Genomic DNA, 11406 nt, shown 5'->3' on the forward strand with positions numbered 1-11406 from the left:
CCGGGGGGGGGGGGGGGGCGTGTATCTCGACGGGTCCAGTCTACATCGGATGGGGATTACACTGATTGCATTAATCCGATTTACCGCAGAGAGTTAATTAGGCCTTGGAGAGATTATACCATTTACCTCCATTCCCATATACCCACCCTGCACCGGCACTACAGATGAATTAGATGAATCAGATGAATCAGATGAATTAAGGGACGAACACGGTGTCAATGGTTGACGCTGATCGTACAGTCCGCGTAAATGTAGGATGTTTGCGTGATACGTGCTGCGAGTTTCCAGAACGGAGGAGAACGAAAGGCATCCGGGGGTTGGCAGCCCTCGCTGTACTAAAGAGGAGGCAAAGTTCGAGGCGCCGTTCGAGCAAAGTAAGAAAAGCTTTCGATGGCTTAATGAGTTTGTTGAGCCTTCAGTTTTTTTTTCGTGGCGAGCACGAGAGAAAGGAGATTGGTGAGGAGGGATTGCAGCCAGCCCCTTTCGACTGGCCTTTACGTGGCTCGAGCTCCTGTCTTTCACATTTTCCGGCACGTAGGTTGCTCTACTCCATACCTGTCGTGTCTCCCGGGAGAGCTGTTTACATCCCTTAGGAGGGATCGGTATACTAAAGAGGATCTCTGTGCCTCTGAAAAGTATCCCTTATACGTAGCACGTAATGCAAAGTGCACTAACCGAGACGCACTGCCCATTTTTTAGTCTATATTCTTTTTCCCATTTCCTCTTTTCTCTTCAGTTCCCGTTCTCGCTTTCTCGCATTTCGTATTCTTCCTCGGCATTGCACCGCCCCGTTTTTCCAGCATTTCACATTCTGTGCCTCGCGAGCCACGAATGAAATATAAATGCCTGCTACCCCCAAGGATGCTGCGAGAGACTCCTCTCGAGCGCGAAACTCGACGTTTAGTCGGGTGAAAAGTGGGAGTGTACCAAGGAATGCAACGCTCGCGGACGGAGTGAGAGGATGGACCACCAGAGAAGGAGTGCAGCTGCGCCAGGCAGTGCGAAGGGTTCGGCTGGGATGCACCGAACTTTCTTCCCCCTACACTTCCTCTTCCCTCTTCCCAGACTTGCAAGATCTCAAGGAACTGGAGCACGTTGAGATCCGCAGGGAGGAGGAATGATCAGGCAGCGAAAGTCAATCTGAAGTCCTCCTGATTTCGTTGCGTCATTCGCGGCCATCTTGCCTCCTGCGCAGGGCAATGCACTTTTGAAGATTGCACATCGAATGTGCACTGTCATCCCTTTAGGCTCTCTCACTCCACGTAGTCGGGAGCAGCATCGGGAGGCGTTCCAATGCAGTCAGACCCATTGGCCTTTCCTGCATTAAGCTGTAACGGTTGGAACTGCCGAGCAAGACCAAGATTACCCCGTTCGGGTTTGCCTTCGAATGGGGGTTGTGCGTGAGAGGAAAGGAAGTCCGAGAGCATAAGAAAACTTCGAAGCCAAATGGAGGCCGCCCTCTTCGTCAGGGGTTGGGCCTATTTCGCACTTACACGAGATCATCCACAGTCATCGTCTCTCTCTCTCTCTCTTTTTTATTAAATTACTAAACTACTGAACCTGCACGTGGACGCACGGAAGCTGCAATAGTTTCAATGGCTCAAACTACGTAGACGCTGCGATTCCTACTTCGCATCCGGTCGACTTTCCCTCCGTTCTCTTAGTGTTTTTCTTCTTCTTGTAAAAAGTTGAGTCGGTCGGCCAGTCGCACTGGCACTCGCTCTACCAGGGACCGGAAGCAGGGGCAAATTCGCAGTCTTATGAAAATCAATAGACACGGAGTTGGGCTGCAGGGGAATGGGAGTAGAAGTAGGCGGAGTATAAGGGATGGAAAAGAGATTCGAGTCGGCCAAGTCTCAACCAACGGCGGTAAATGGGATAATTCGACTCGTCGATGTATTCAAGGGGCCTTCGTAACGAGCTGCATTTCTCACGGGGAATCGCGAGAAATGTAGCCCTGCCTCGTATCAATGAAGCTCTCGAGACTTTTCCCTCTCTCTCTCCCCCACACACACAACTTCCTTCGAAACATCCCTTATTACTACTCGCTCCTCTCGTCGACTCGCGTCAATTTCTCATTAATCCCGTCTGCCTCTCTTCATTGATTCCAGCGATTGTGTCGGCCCTTGTCGGCCCTTGTCTGCACGTTTCAACCGTCTCCGTCTCAACCCTCGGAATCCTTTATCCAGAAGTAAGTTGTGGCCTGATTGTTTAACAAGTACATCCATCTTCTTCAATTTTACCCAATGACGCCTTTGCTTCCTATTTGCATGAAACTTCCTAACCCGCCCGCAGGGTTCGCTGTTCTTCGATTGCACTTTGACCCGATTACGGAAGAAGAAGAATAATTTACTCGAGTGTAATAGTTATAATTTCTCCGTCCCTCCAGCCTCACCTGGTCCATCCCTTCAGGCAGCTGGAAGAGTCGAGTGCTCCATGGAGTACTGGGGGGTTCACGCCTCTCCACCAAGTATTATATTACGTGGGGATCTGGCACCAAGGGGTGAAAGAGAGAGAGAGAGAGAGAGGGGGGGAGAGAGAGAGAGAGAGAGAGAGAGAGAGAGAGAGAGAGAGAGCAAGAGAGAGGAAGGAGGAGACTCGCAGGAAGCTCAGGACGAACCCTTAATAAACTCTCCGCCGGGCGAACTTTGTCACGCGGATCATGTGCGATCTATAAGTCAGCTCCGTTGGCAAGGGGTGGAAAGATTTAACCCGACACGAACGCAGGGGGTTGATGGTAGTTTTAATATAGGGGTTAGCCCACCGCACGAGTCGCGCGTACGATAGTGTCGTCGCGGCGGCAGGAATGCCAGCACGTCTGGAAATGCAAGGGATGGTCTTCGCCTGGCTTAGTTGCCCGGCGAACAGTATAGTGGAGCTGGAAAATCTCATGGGTTGGATCCTTGAATAGGGGAATCGGCCGATCATCCCTTCCCGATGGACCAATATCGGGGAAACACCCACGCGGGTCACCATCGTTCTTTTCTTTTGGGCTCTCTCTCTCTCTCTCTCTCTCTCTCTCTCTCTCTCACTCTCTCACTTTCTCTACATGAATTTTCAAAGCAAATCATCGACATGACAACCGCTGACTGAGTCGCGATCAGGATTCCCATATTCGGCAACGCAAACCACGGCTAAATCTCATGGCGCATCGAGAAGAACAAGATAAGCGGCAAAAATAAGTAAAGGGCAAGGGGGCGCAAGGATGCTGGAGTCAATAAAAAAAAAACAAGAAGGAAAGAGACGAGGAGATAAAGTAAGGGCACGCGCGTATTTTCCCCCATTCTATTTGTAAGGGGGTGCAAGGAGTAATGCCACGGGATCCTAGCAAGGGTGAGTAGGCCGAGCCCTCACGTAACATCAACATTCTGGAAAATAAATTCTTCGGAATGGCACACGCGCGCATCTCGTGTAAATTCTACTCGGGTTGGCAGCGGCCCTCCTCCTGAGTCATCCCCATTTCTTCCCTACAACCTGGCTGTGGCTGCTGCCCAGAGAATATAGAAGGTATATCTAACAACGTGTGGGAATCACGCAACCGTTAGGGAAATATCAGTGTGACCAACGTTCATCATACGTAATTGCTCGACATTAGGGTTAGATAGTATTATAGATACCGGTAGGTGCTCCGACCATCGAGTTTCGATTTCCTTGGAGGAACATTTGAACGGACAAAATTAAATGGGAGAAAATGGAGGTTGTTCGCGGCAAGGGCGATACTACCCTCCGGGGAGGGTAGGAGACGTAAACTTTATTCCCGAGGGGACAGCGCGACAGGATGCCGACGCCACGTACGATTCAATTATTTTCACTTGGCCAAGTGCCGCTCGTCCTGCTCGTCCTGCTCGTCCTGCTCGTCATCTTCCCCTACAAGTCGACCGCCGGCGAATCGCTTGCTTGGAATTCCAGGACACTTGTGCACGACGCGAGTATTACTTTATTTCAAGAGAAAAGGACCGGGAATTCGCTCGGGTGCAGCAACGAAAAGGATCGCAATCGGAGTCGACGTTCTGAGGAGAAAATATATAACGTACAAACGAATACGCATCTATTTGCTTTCGTCGTTCAGTCCATTTTGAGATTTGGTCCTTATCCGTGACTCTGGAATACTCTGGGGTTGAATCTTTCGTACTTACTATATACATACATGTATTATATACAATACCTATCATACGGAAGAATAATTCTTTCGATGGATGTGAACTTTTCCTATAACCTAACTCTGGATTTTTGGGTTATCGTCGAATTTTCTGACACATGTTGAAACTGTCAAAATATTTAATGATCGGTAATATTACGAGGGTAAATTTGCTCTTCGACTCGGTAGCTTCAGGCGTCTCACTCGGTATGGGACATACTCAAAGTTATCGCACACTGGTGGCGGCGCCGTCGCTCGAGACATTTCCCGTGATGCATTGCAGGATTAGAATACGTGTTTCTACAATACCTTTCGTAACTCTGGTTAGTACCAAGAGACTCGCAGCTTTACGCATCGAAGGTAATCAGGTAATTACAGAGTTTGGTTGTTGTCGGTGTTGATAATTGTTAGGCGCTGTAGCTGCGGGTGTTCCTGACACTTCTGACACCTCTGACACCTCTGACGCGTCGCCTGCCTTCTCTCGATCAACCTTTCGAACCCTTTGAACCTTCGAAGAGGAGGGACTTTAGCGCAGGCGCCTGTGCGCCTTGCGTGCCTGTGTAGTCTTCTTCCTCCTATATTTCCCATGAAGTTACCTACAGCTATGCTAGGCCACGTGTTCGCCTACTCGAGTACCACCAGTCACGCTTAACAGCTCCAACGCTGCAGGGACACTTCGCTGGGCACGTTAATCATTCATTTCCAGCCGCCATATTACATTTCTTTTTCACTTCATAGGCAGTTGCGTCAACATGCGTGCAGACAAGGAATTCCGAGTGCAATAAGTAAAATCGCGAGAGATTTCGAGTATTACCGGAAATGAAAGTAGCTGCTGAGAGAGAAAGCACTCTTGTATTGTAAAATTGCGCACGTCGCACGTGTCGCGTGCTGTGGAGGATATCGTCGATTGTCGAAAAGGAAATACGAGGGCTGAAAGGAGGTCGAAATGAAAGAGGAGGGAAATAAAGGAAATAAGGGGAAGAAGACTCGCCATCTTCGTCCAGTTCCTTTCTTTCTTCTCTTTCGTCCGGAGTAAAAGCGCAAGTAAAGGAGGACGAAGCTGCTGCTATTGCTGCGGATGTGCTGCAGGGAGTCAGGGATGCGAGCGAAAGGCAGGAGGAAACGAGGGACGCAACGATGGAATAAACAAGCGGTAATTGGATGAGAATGGCAGGGGGGGGGGTTTGTTTCTGCACTTTACAATAGAGCTGAGGGCAGCTCGAATGAAGTAGCGCGATAAAATGTCTATTTGTCCGCCGACAGGGGTGGAAGATTGCTTCGAGATGGGGGAAGGGGGAGAGGGGGAAAGAATAGTAGAAATCCGGTAAATGCGGTAAACGTAGAGTAACGTTGTCTTGTTAGGTAAATATGATGGAAATCGTTGCGAACGAGTACACGTGGTAACGGGATAAGAATTGAGTCGACTCACCGTGCAGTGCCTTGAGGTACGCCTTGCCCGCATTGATCAGCTGCCTCGCGCCAGGGTTGAACTTGTCCAGAATATTCTAAAATCAGAATAGATAATACATTCGAGAGGGAAGAGAGGCAAGAAATGGAAGCGATAAGCAAAGGAGACTCGGAACGATCCAGGAAGTCGCAAGGACAGGCTGGCATAGTTTATATCTATATATACGGGCAACGAGGACTCGCGAGACTCGACGTTCCAGCTTTGACATGGAGTCGCCCGCTTTGTGGAATTCAAAATGGCGTAGGTTAACAACCAGATTATTATTCTCAATAGCGTAGTAGAGACGTACGAAGCAGCGCGATATCATGAGCAGCCTCAAGATTCCTGCCAATTAACATATTCCCTGCTGCTCCACTCGCTACGAGGTGCACGCTTGCGGCAGACTTTGGGTCTGTGTGCAATTCGATGAAGCACGAGAGACAAAAAGAAACACAGAGAGAGAGGGAGAGAGAAAGAGAGATGCTTTCTATTGCTACCTCTGTTGCCTCTCTTGTACACGCAGCATCATTTATGGCATCCAGCTTGTGGACGCAGGGCGCTGTGAGGGTAAGGGAGGAGAGTGAGCGGTGACTGTCGACGTGCCTGGATACGTGCGAGCAACACAGAGAGCGAGAAACCAAAGCGTCGCTCAGCATGAGTGCGAGCGAGACGGCGCTACGGTCCCTGATTCTCAGTCGCACTCGGGAGCTTGGTGGGGCATCTTTTTCTCCACTCGCTATGAACAGTAAATGTCTGGACACTTGTTCTCTCTCTCTCTCTCTCTCTCTCTCTCTCTCTCTCTATATATATATATATATATATATATATCTATCTATCTATCTATCTATCTATCTCTCTCGCATTAACGCCTAGTTAGCCTGAGCGACAGCATAGGAGAAGAAGATGCTCGATTCAGCTCCCGAGTGCGAATGAGGGACCGTATTGCCGTCTCGCTCCCACTGGTGCTGTGCGAAAAGGACGCACCGGGCGACGCCTTGGCGTCTCGGTTGCTTCATAGTGTGCTATCTCGTCTGCTATCTGATCAGGCGCCGCCAACTCTTCTCCTCTCTTACCTGACCGCACTGCGCTGGCAAGCTGGACACCATTAACGACGCTCAGGTACATTCTACATATCATCGATAACCTCTCTCAGGACAAAGGGACTTTGGAAAAGTATTGCGGCCGACACTGTCGCTCTCTTGAGGATTTTCCCGCGCAGGGAGTCTTTCGATAAAGTTCACCCTCGGAATCTGATCGAGCATCCCTGGGTTCCCAGTGTGGTTGCATTCTTGAATAAAAGATGGCACGCTTCGGTGGACTCTCTACGTTTTTATTGCTAGACTGGTCCATTCTCAGCTAAGCCTACGAAATCCTGCCAAACCACGTAGGACATCGTGGACGATGGGATTGGGAATTCCAAGCGACTCCTCGTGCGGATCGACAGTCTTTTGATAAGAAAAAAAAAAAAAAAAATCTCCTGAACTAAGAAGGCGCTCCTCTTGCGCCAAATATGATAACCAGCGCCAAAGACAAGACTCCATCACCATCATCCATCCTTCATGCTGTATCTGCAATGGACCACTGAGTCGACGCTCTTTCAGTTGTCCCACTTCCAATTGTAAGAGCGTCTAGTCAGAAGGAACTAGAAGTCGCGGCTACGTTCTACAACGCGAGATGCCAGATGCCAGATGATCCATGGACCCAATCGGATCTTCGTCTTTGACCTCCATTGGCGCCGAAGTCTCGGTTACGCGTTCACGTCTTTTCGACAAACAATTAGAATGTTCGTCGAATTAAAGTTTTTACTCTAGAAAACGAGAAGTCCGCTCACGTGGAATGCCAGAGCGAAAGCAATGGATCGACCAAATCGACCAAATCGATCGAAGAGCTTCCGACTGTCGGCTTACAGAGTCCAACTGTTCGTTTCCATAGCGACCAATCATGTACCTATACTGACCAATTAACCGCGTTGACGGCAGTTCAATTCGCTCTACAGCTCTGTACCCGATGTATCGCAACGGACGTTCTAATAGCGCGGAGGATTCCTTACGAGTGCGGCCAAAGGATTTCTTGTGCATTGTACGTTGAACGTTGACTGTATGGAGAGTCCCTGGTGAATTGCGTAAGGCAAATTGCAGGCTAACGCTGGCGCCAACGCTCGCTCCAGTCTCTGGAGAAAGGGTGCCGCATGCTGCGTCCAAGTAAAATCCCCGAGAGCCTGATGCCCCGTGGTCCGCGTTCCGTGTTCCGTGGACCTGTGGCTTCGTCATACGTCTGCACAGACTCTTCCCGCACGTCTGGCGACAGCTTGCACGGGCTGTGCTCCTCTGACGGGCAGCCACATCCGGTAAAAGTGGCTCATGGGTCGGACGCAGTGCGCAGTAATTTTCACGAATCGTGTAATCCGTTAATTACCTGTCCATGCTGGTAGGAGGGGGAGGAAGCGTCGATGGGATGGAGGTCGTTAAAATCCATAAAATTCATTACTGTTTAAACACATTTTCGCATGTGGGATGCTGGACGGGAGGTTAGCATCTCATTTTTATAAATGCCGTTTTTTTTTAGCTAACTGATCAGACCTATTGTTAAAACCCATCAGGAACTATCAGACTCTGCTGGATGCGAAGGGAACTGTAGTTTTACTTTGGGATGCCTCCACATGAGATGCTAACTTGACACTCGCGTCGATGGCCGAGTGTGCGAAAGGAGTACATACGCACGTGCGTATCTCTTTCCCCGCTTTCTTCGCACTCGCCGACATTTCATTCGAAATCCCAATTGCGAACATGTCGAGAGATCGAGAGATCGAGAACCAAGAACAGCAGCAAGACGAATTCAAATGTGTCCCAGTCCTTTTAGCTCGATCGCGATTGACTCTCTCGACTGATGGGGAATTTTGCAAAAAGTTGAGACCGCGGAACCAGCTGTACCAGCTGTACCAGTTGTACCAGCTATACTGGAACACAGGGACGCAGCCGAGCGGGTGTGCAAGTACATAAGTACGTGCATGAACGCCGAGTCGCGTGAAAGCCGCTTTCGCTCGAAGATCCTCTGCTTACTTAGAGGTACAGCTGCAGGTTAGAGATTAGAAAGAACGCGAGTGGAGTAGTCCTCCGCGATGGATGCTGCTGGATGCTGGATGCAGCCACATCTTTCGCATTTTTACGCGCACTGGGAGCAACGTCAACGGGCTCTGGCGCTCTGGAGTCTAGCGGCTGGCGTCCCTCTCCACCCTCTCCTCCCTCGCCATCGTTCCGTTGGGATCGATTTCCTTTTGTTTCCAAGCTGTACTTGTCGGCCTGCCGACTTGTGATGCACATCTGTACGTAGAAAATCTAACAAGTGCAGAAAAAACCAGCGACCGGGGGGTCAATGACCTGAAGCACGATTTTTAGTCGCGGCCTCTCGCGAGCATTTATATTGTAATTTATGTAAATGCTTCTTTCGGAATTGGGATGGAGGAGAAAGAGAGAAAAGGGAAGAATGGAGGAAGAGAAGGAAAAAGAAAGCACACAGCCAGAGGACATGGGATTGGTAGCCATGTGGATGCGAAGGTCACGACTCAGATTATTGCTTGGGTTTTGAGAGAGCACTCTGTCATGATCAAACAGTATAGCGGGGAAATGAGTGGAGAGCGTCAAAGGGGGACGACGTGGAATGGAAGGACAAATAAAAAAGTAACAAAAAAAAGGCAAAAGAACGGAATATTCCTCTTGAATAGATTTCCAACGCGCAGCCGTTCACAATAATTTTCGACTTTCACAAAGAGAGTCAACTCTCGATGGGATTGATCGCGGAATCACGTACTGCACGGTTGATACTAATGCAATAGGGAGAACGGGACAAACATTTTCCTACGCTGCTCTCTCTCCCTCTCCTGCGTACTGTGACAAATATAAAACTAAATTTAAATTATTTTTTCTCTTTGCTTTACAATATTTCGTAAACAGTGACAGCAAACTTTCAAATATTAGATTCATATGTAATTTTGCTGACGGGATTAATGATAGTACATAAGAGATCTTTTGGGAGGGAGGGGGGGGGTGAGAGAGAGAGAGAGTGGGAACGAGGGAGCAGAAGACAAAAAGTAGACGGGAGAAGAGAATTCGAAACGCGTTAAAGTTATGTCGGACGATCATACATATTTATGGTAAATTTCTGAAAGCAGAAAAACATTCGTTTCTGCCAAACACGTGGAGCCGGCTCCTTTTTTATTCGAGCGCACTCGGTTGGTAAACAGGTATAGCAGGGTACCTACCAGCGCGTGCTTCTCTTACAGAGCGAGAAGCCAAACGATAAATAAATCCACCCACGTGAAACTGCGGATCCTTCAGCCGTCTCCCGTTCGGCAGAAGAATAAACTGCCCGTTAAGGCACTGTTATGGACGTTATGGACGTTATGGACGTTACGGACGTTACGGACGTTACGGCCTTACGGGCCCAATGGTAATTCCAATGTCGCGCAGAAGAGGCCCGCGGGGTCCTACAAGATTCAAATCTTCCCCCTATCCCCCTATCCCCCTATCCTCGATGTAATCTTGCGCCTGCCCCTCCCCCTGCCGCCGCCTTTCTCCTGCATCTTTTTTTAAAGGCGCGAGAAACGTTACGCGTGCCTCCATACACAGATGAGCACAAGTCGCGCGCTTATATATCTATACGTAGAGGAAGCACCGGTTCCAAGTGCCTCAGGGATTCCCGGTTCAAGGTCCTGTGCTGACCTCTCCACCTCGAGTCCTTTTCCGGACACTTGGCACAGTTTTTTAAATCCTTAACGAATAACACTCGATAAGAATGAGACTCGTGCGTCGTGCGTCGTGCGATCGTCCTGTCGAGAGACCGGAAGAATCGAGGTCGAGAAGCGACCTTGACCAACCAGAGCGTATATACGCATGTAGGTATAGTACTCGAGCCCATTCAGTCCCCATTCCGAAGCCATTGGGTCTCTCGCGGTCCAGTCGGTTTGGAAGGACAAAGGAGAGAGATGGTCTCCCTGGTCTCCCTGGTCTCCCTGGTCTCCCTGGCTCTTCCGACTCCTGAGCGCACTGCTGCAACCAAGAGAGAGAGAGAGAGAGAGAGAGAGGCGAGTCTCCATTCTTCCTTCTCGTCGTCTCTTCGGGTCTTTTGATGCACGACGAATCGTACACCGTATTCTCCTCCTGCCTGCTTCGTCTAACTGTACATCCTCCAGTCATTTGGATTTTTCAAACTTTACTATTGATAGCAGGATGCCTGCGTTGTACCTTTAGCAGAAGTGGCTTTAAAATTTGTGCCTTGTAGCCGCGATCACAAAACATTGGAAAATTCCGCCTAACGGGATTCGTCAAGAGGAAATAATGGTATTTGACGTCACGTGACATTTCTAAGATACCCATAACATTGAGCCGTTGTATAAGTTGGAACTTTAGCATCCTTTACATAATGGAGACGGTTTGCATTGTGCATGCAGGGGGTAGCGAAGTGTTCATAGGAGATCAGCTAGATATATCATAAGATCATAACTGTGCGGGTACGGCACAGTGCTGGCTGCCGGAATATTCGGGGTGATGGCAGAGTGATGAAACCCTGGAACGCTGGAATGCTGGAACGTCGGAACGGGGGAGCAGGCAGCTACGTGTAGGTCGACTGGAATGGTAACTCTATGTATAGTAGACATTCGAGTGACAAGGTACGACAAGGTACGAGAGACGTGGGGACGAAGGAGATATTAATTGGCTTCCGATGCACCCCTATATTGCTATGTTCAGTCTCGCTCTGGGTGCTAACCGAATCCATGAAATTAAGGGATCAGTTCGAATTACCGCATAGCACTGTGGAACATACG

At 49.3% G+C, this 11406-nt stretch overlaps 1 protein-coding gene across 12 annotated transcripts in view; it reads right to left on the reverse strand.

Moving 5' to 3' along the window:
• LOC107264682 (trichohyalin) overlaps positions 1 to 11406 on the reverse strand; it is a 37338-nt gene that overhangs the window by 17918 nt on the left and 8014 nt on the right. For 9 of the 12 annotated variants that reach the window (XM_025081895.1, XM_025081894.1, XM_025081897.1 and 6 more), the window contains exon 3: positions 5568 to 5643. In XM_025081895.1, the coding sequence (XP_024937663.1) occupies positions 5568 to 5643 (76 nt within the window). Of the gene's footprint in view, positions 1 to 5567; positions 5644 to 8644; positions 8751 to 11406 lie in introns of those variants that run through there. The other 3 variants (XM_025081899.1, XM_025081900.1, XM_025081898.1) reach the window with 2 other exon arrangements.

Source organism: Cephus cinctus, unplaced genomic scaffold (genome assembly GCF_000341935.2).
Source record: "Cephus cinctus unplaced genomic scaffold, Ccin1 Ccin1_scaffold0189, whole genome shotgun sequence".
In the NCBI taxonomy this organism is placed as follows: domain Eukaryota; kingdom Metazoa; phylum Arthropoda; class Insecta; order Hymenoptera; family Cephidae; genus Cephus; species Cephus cinctus.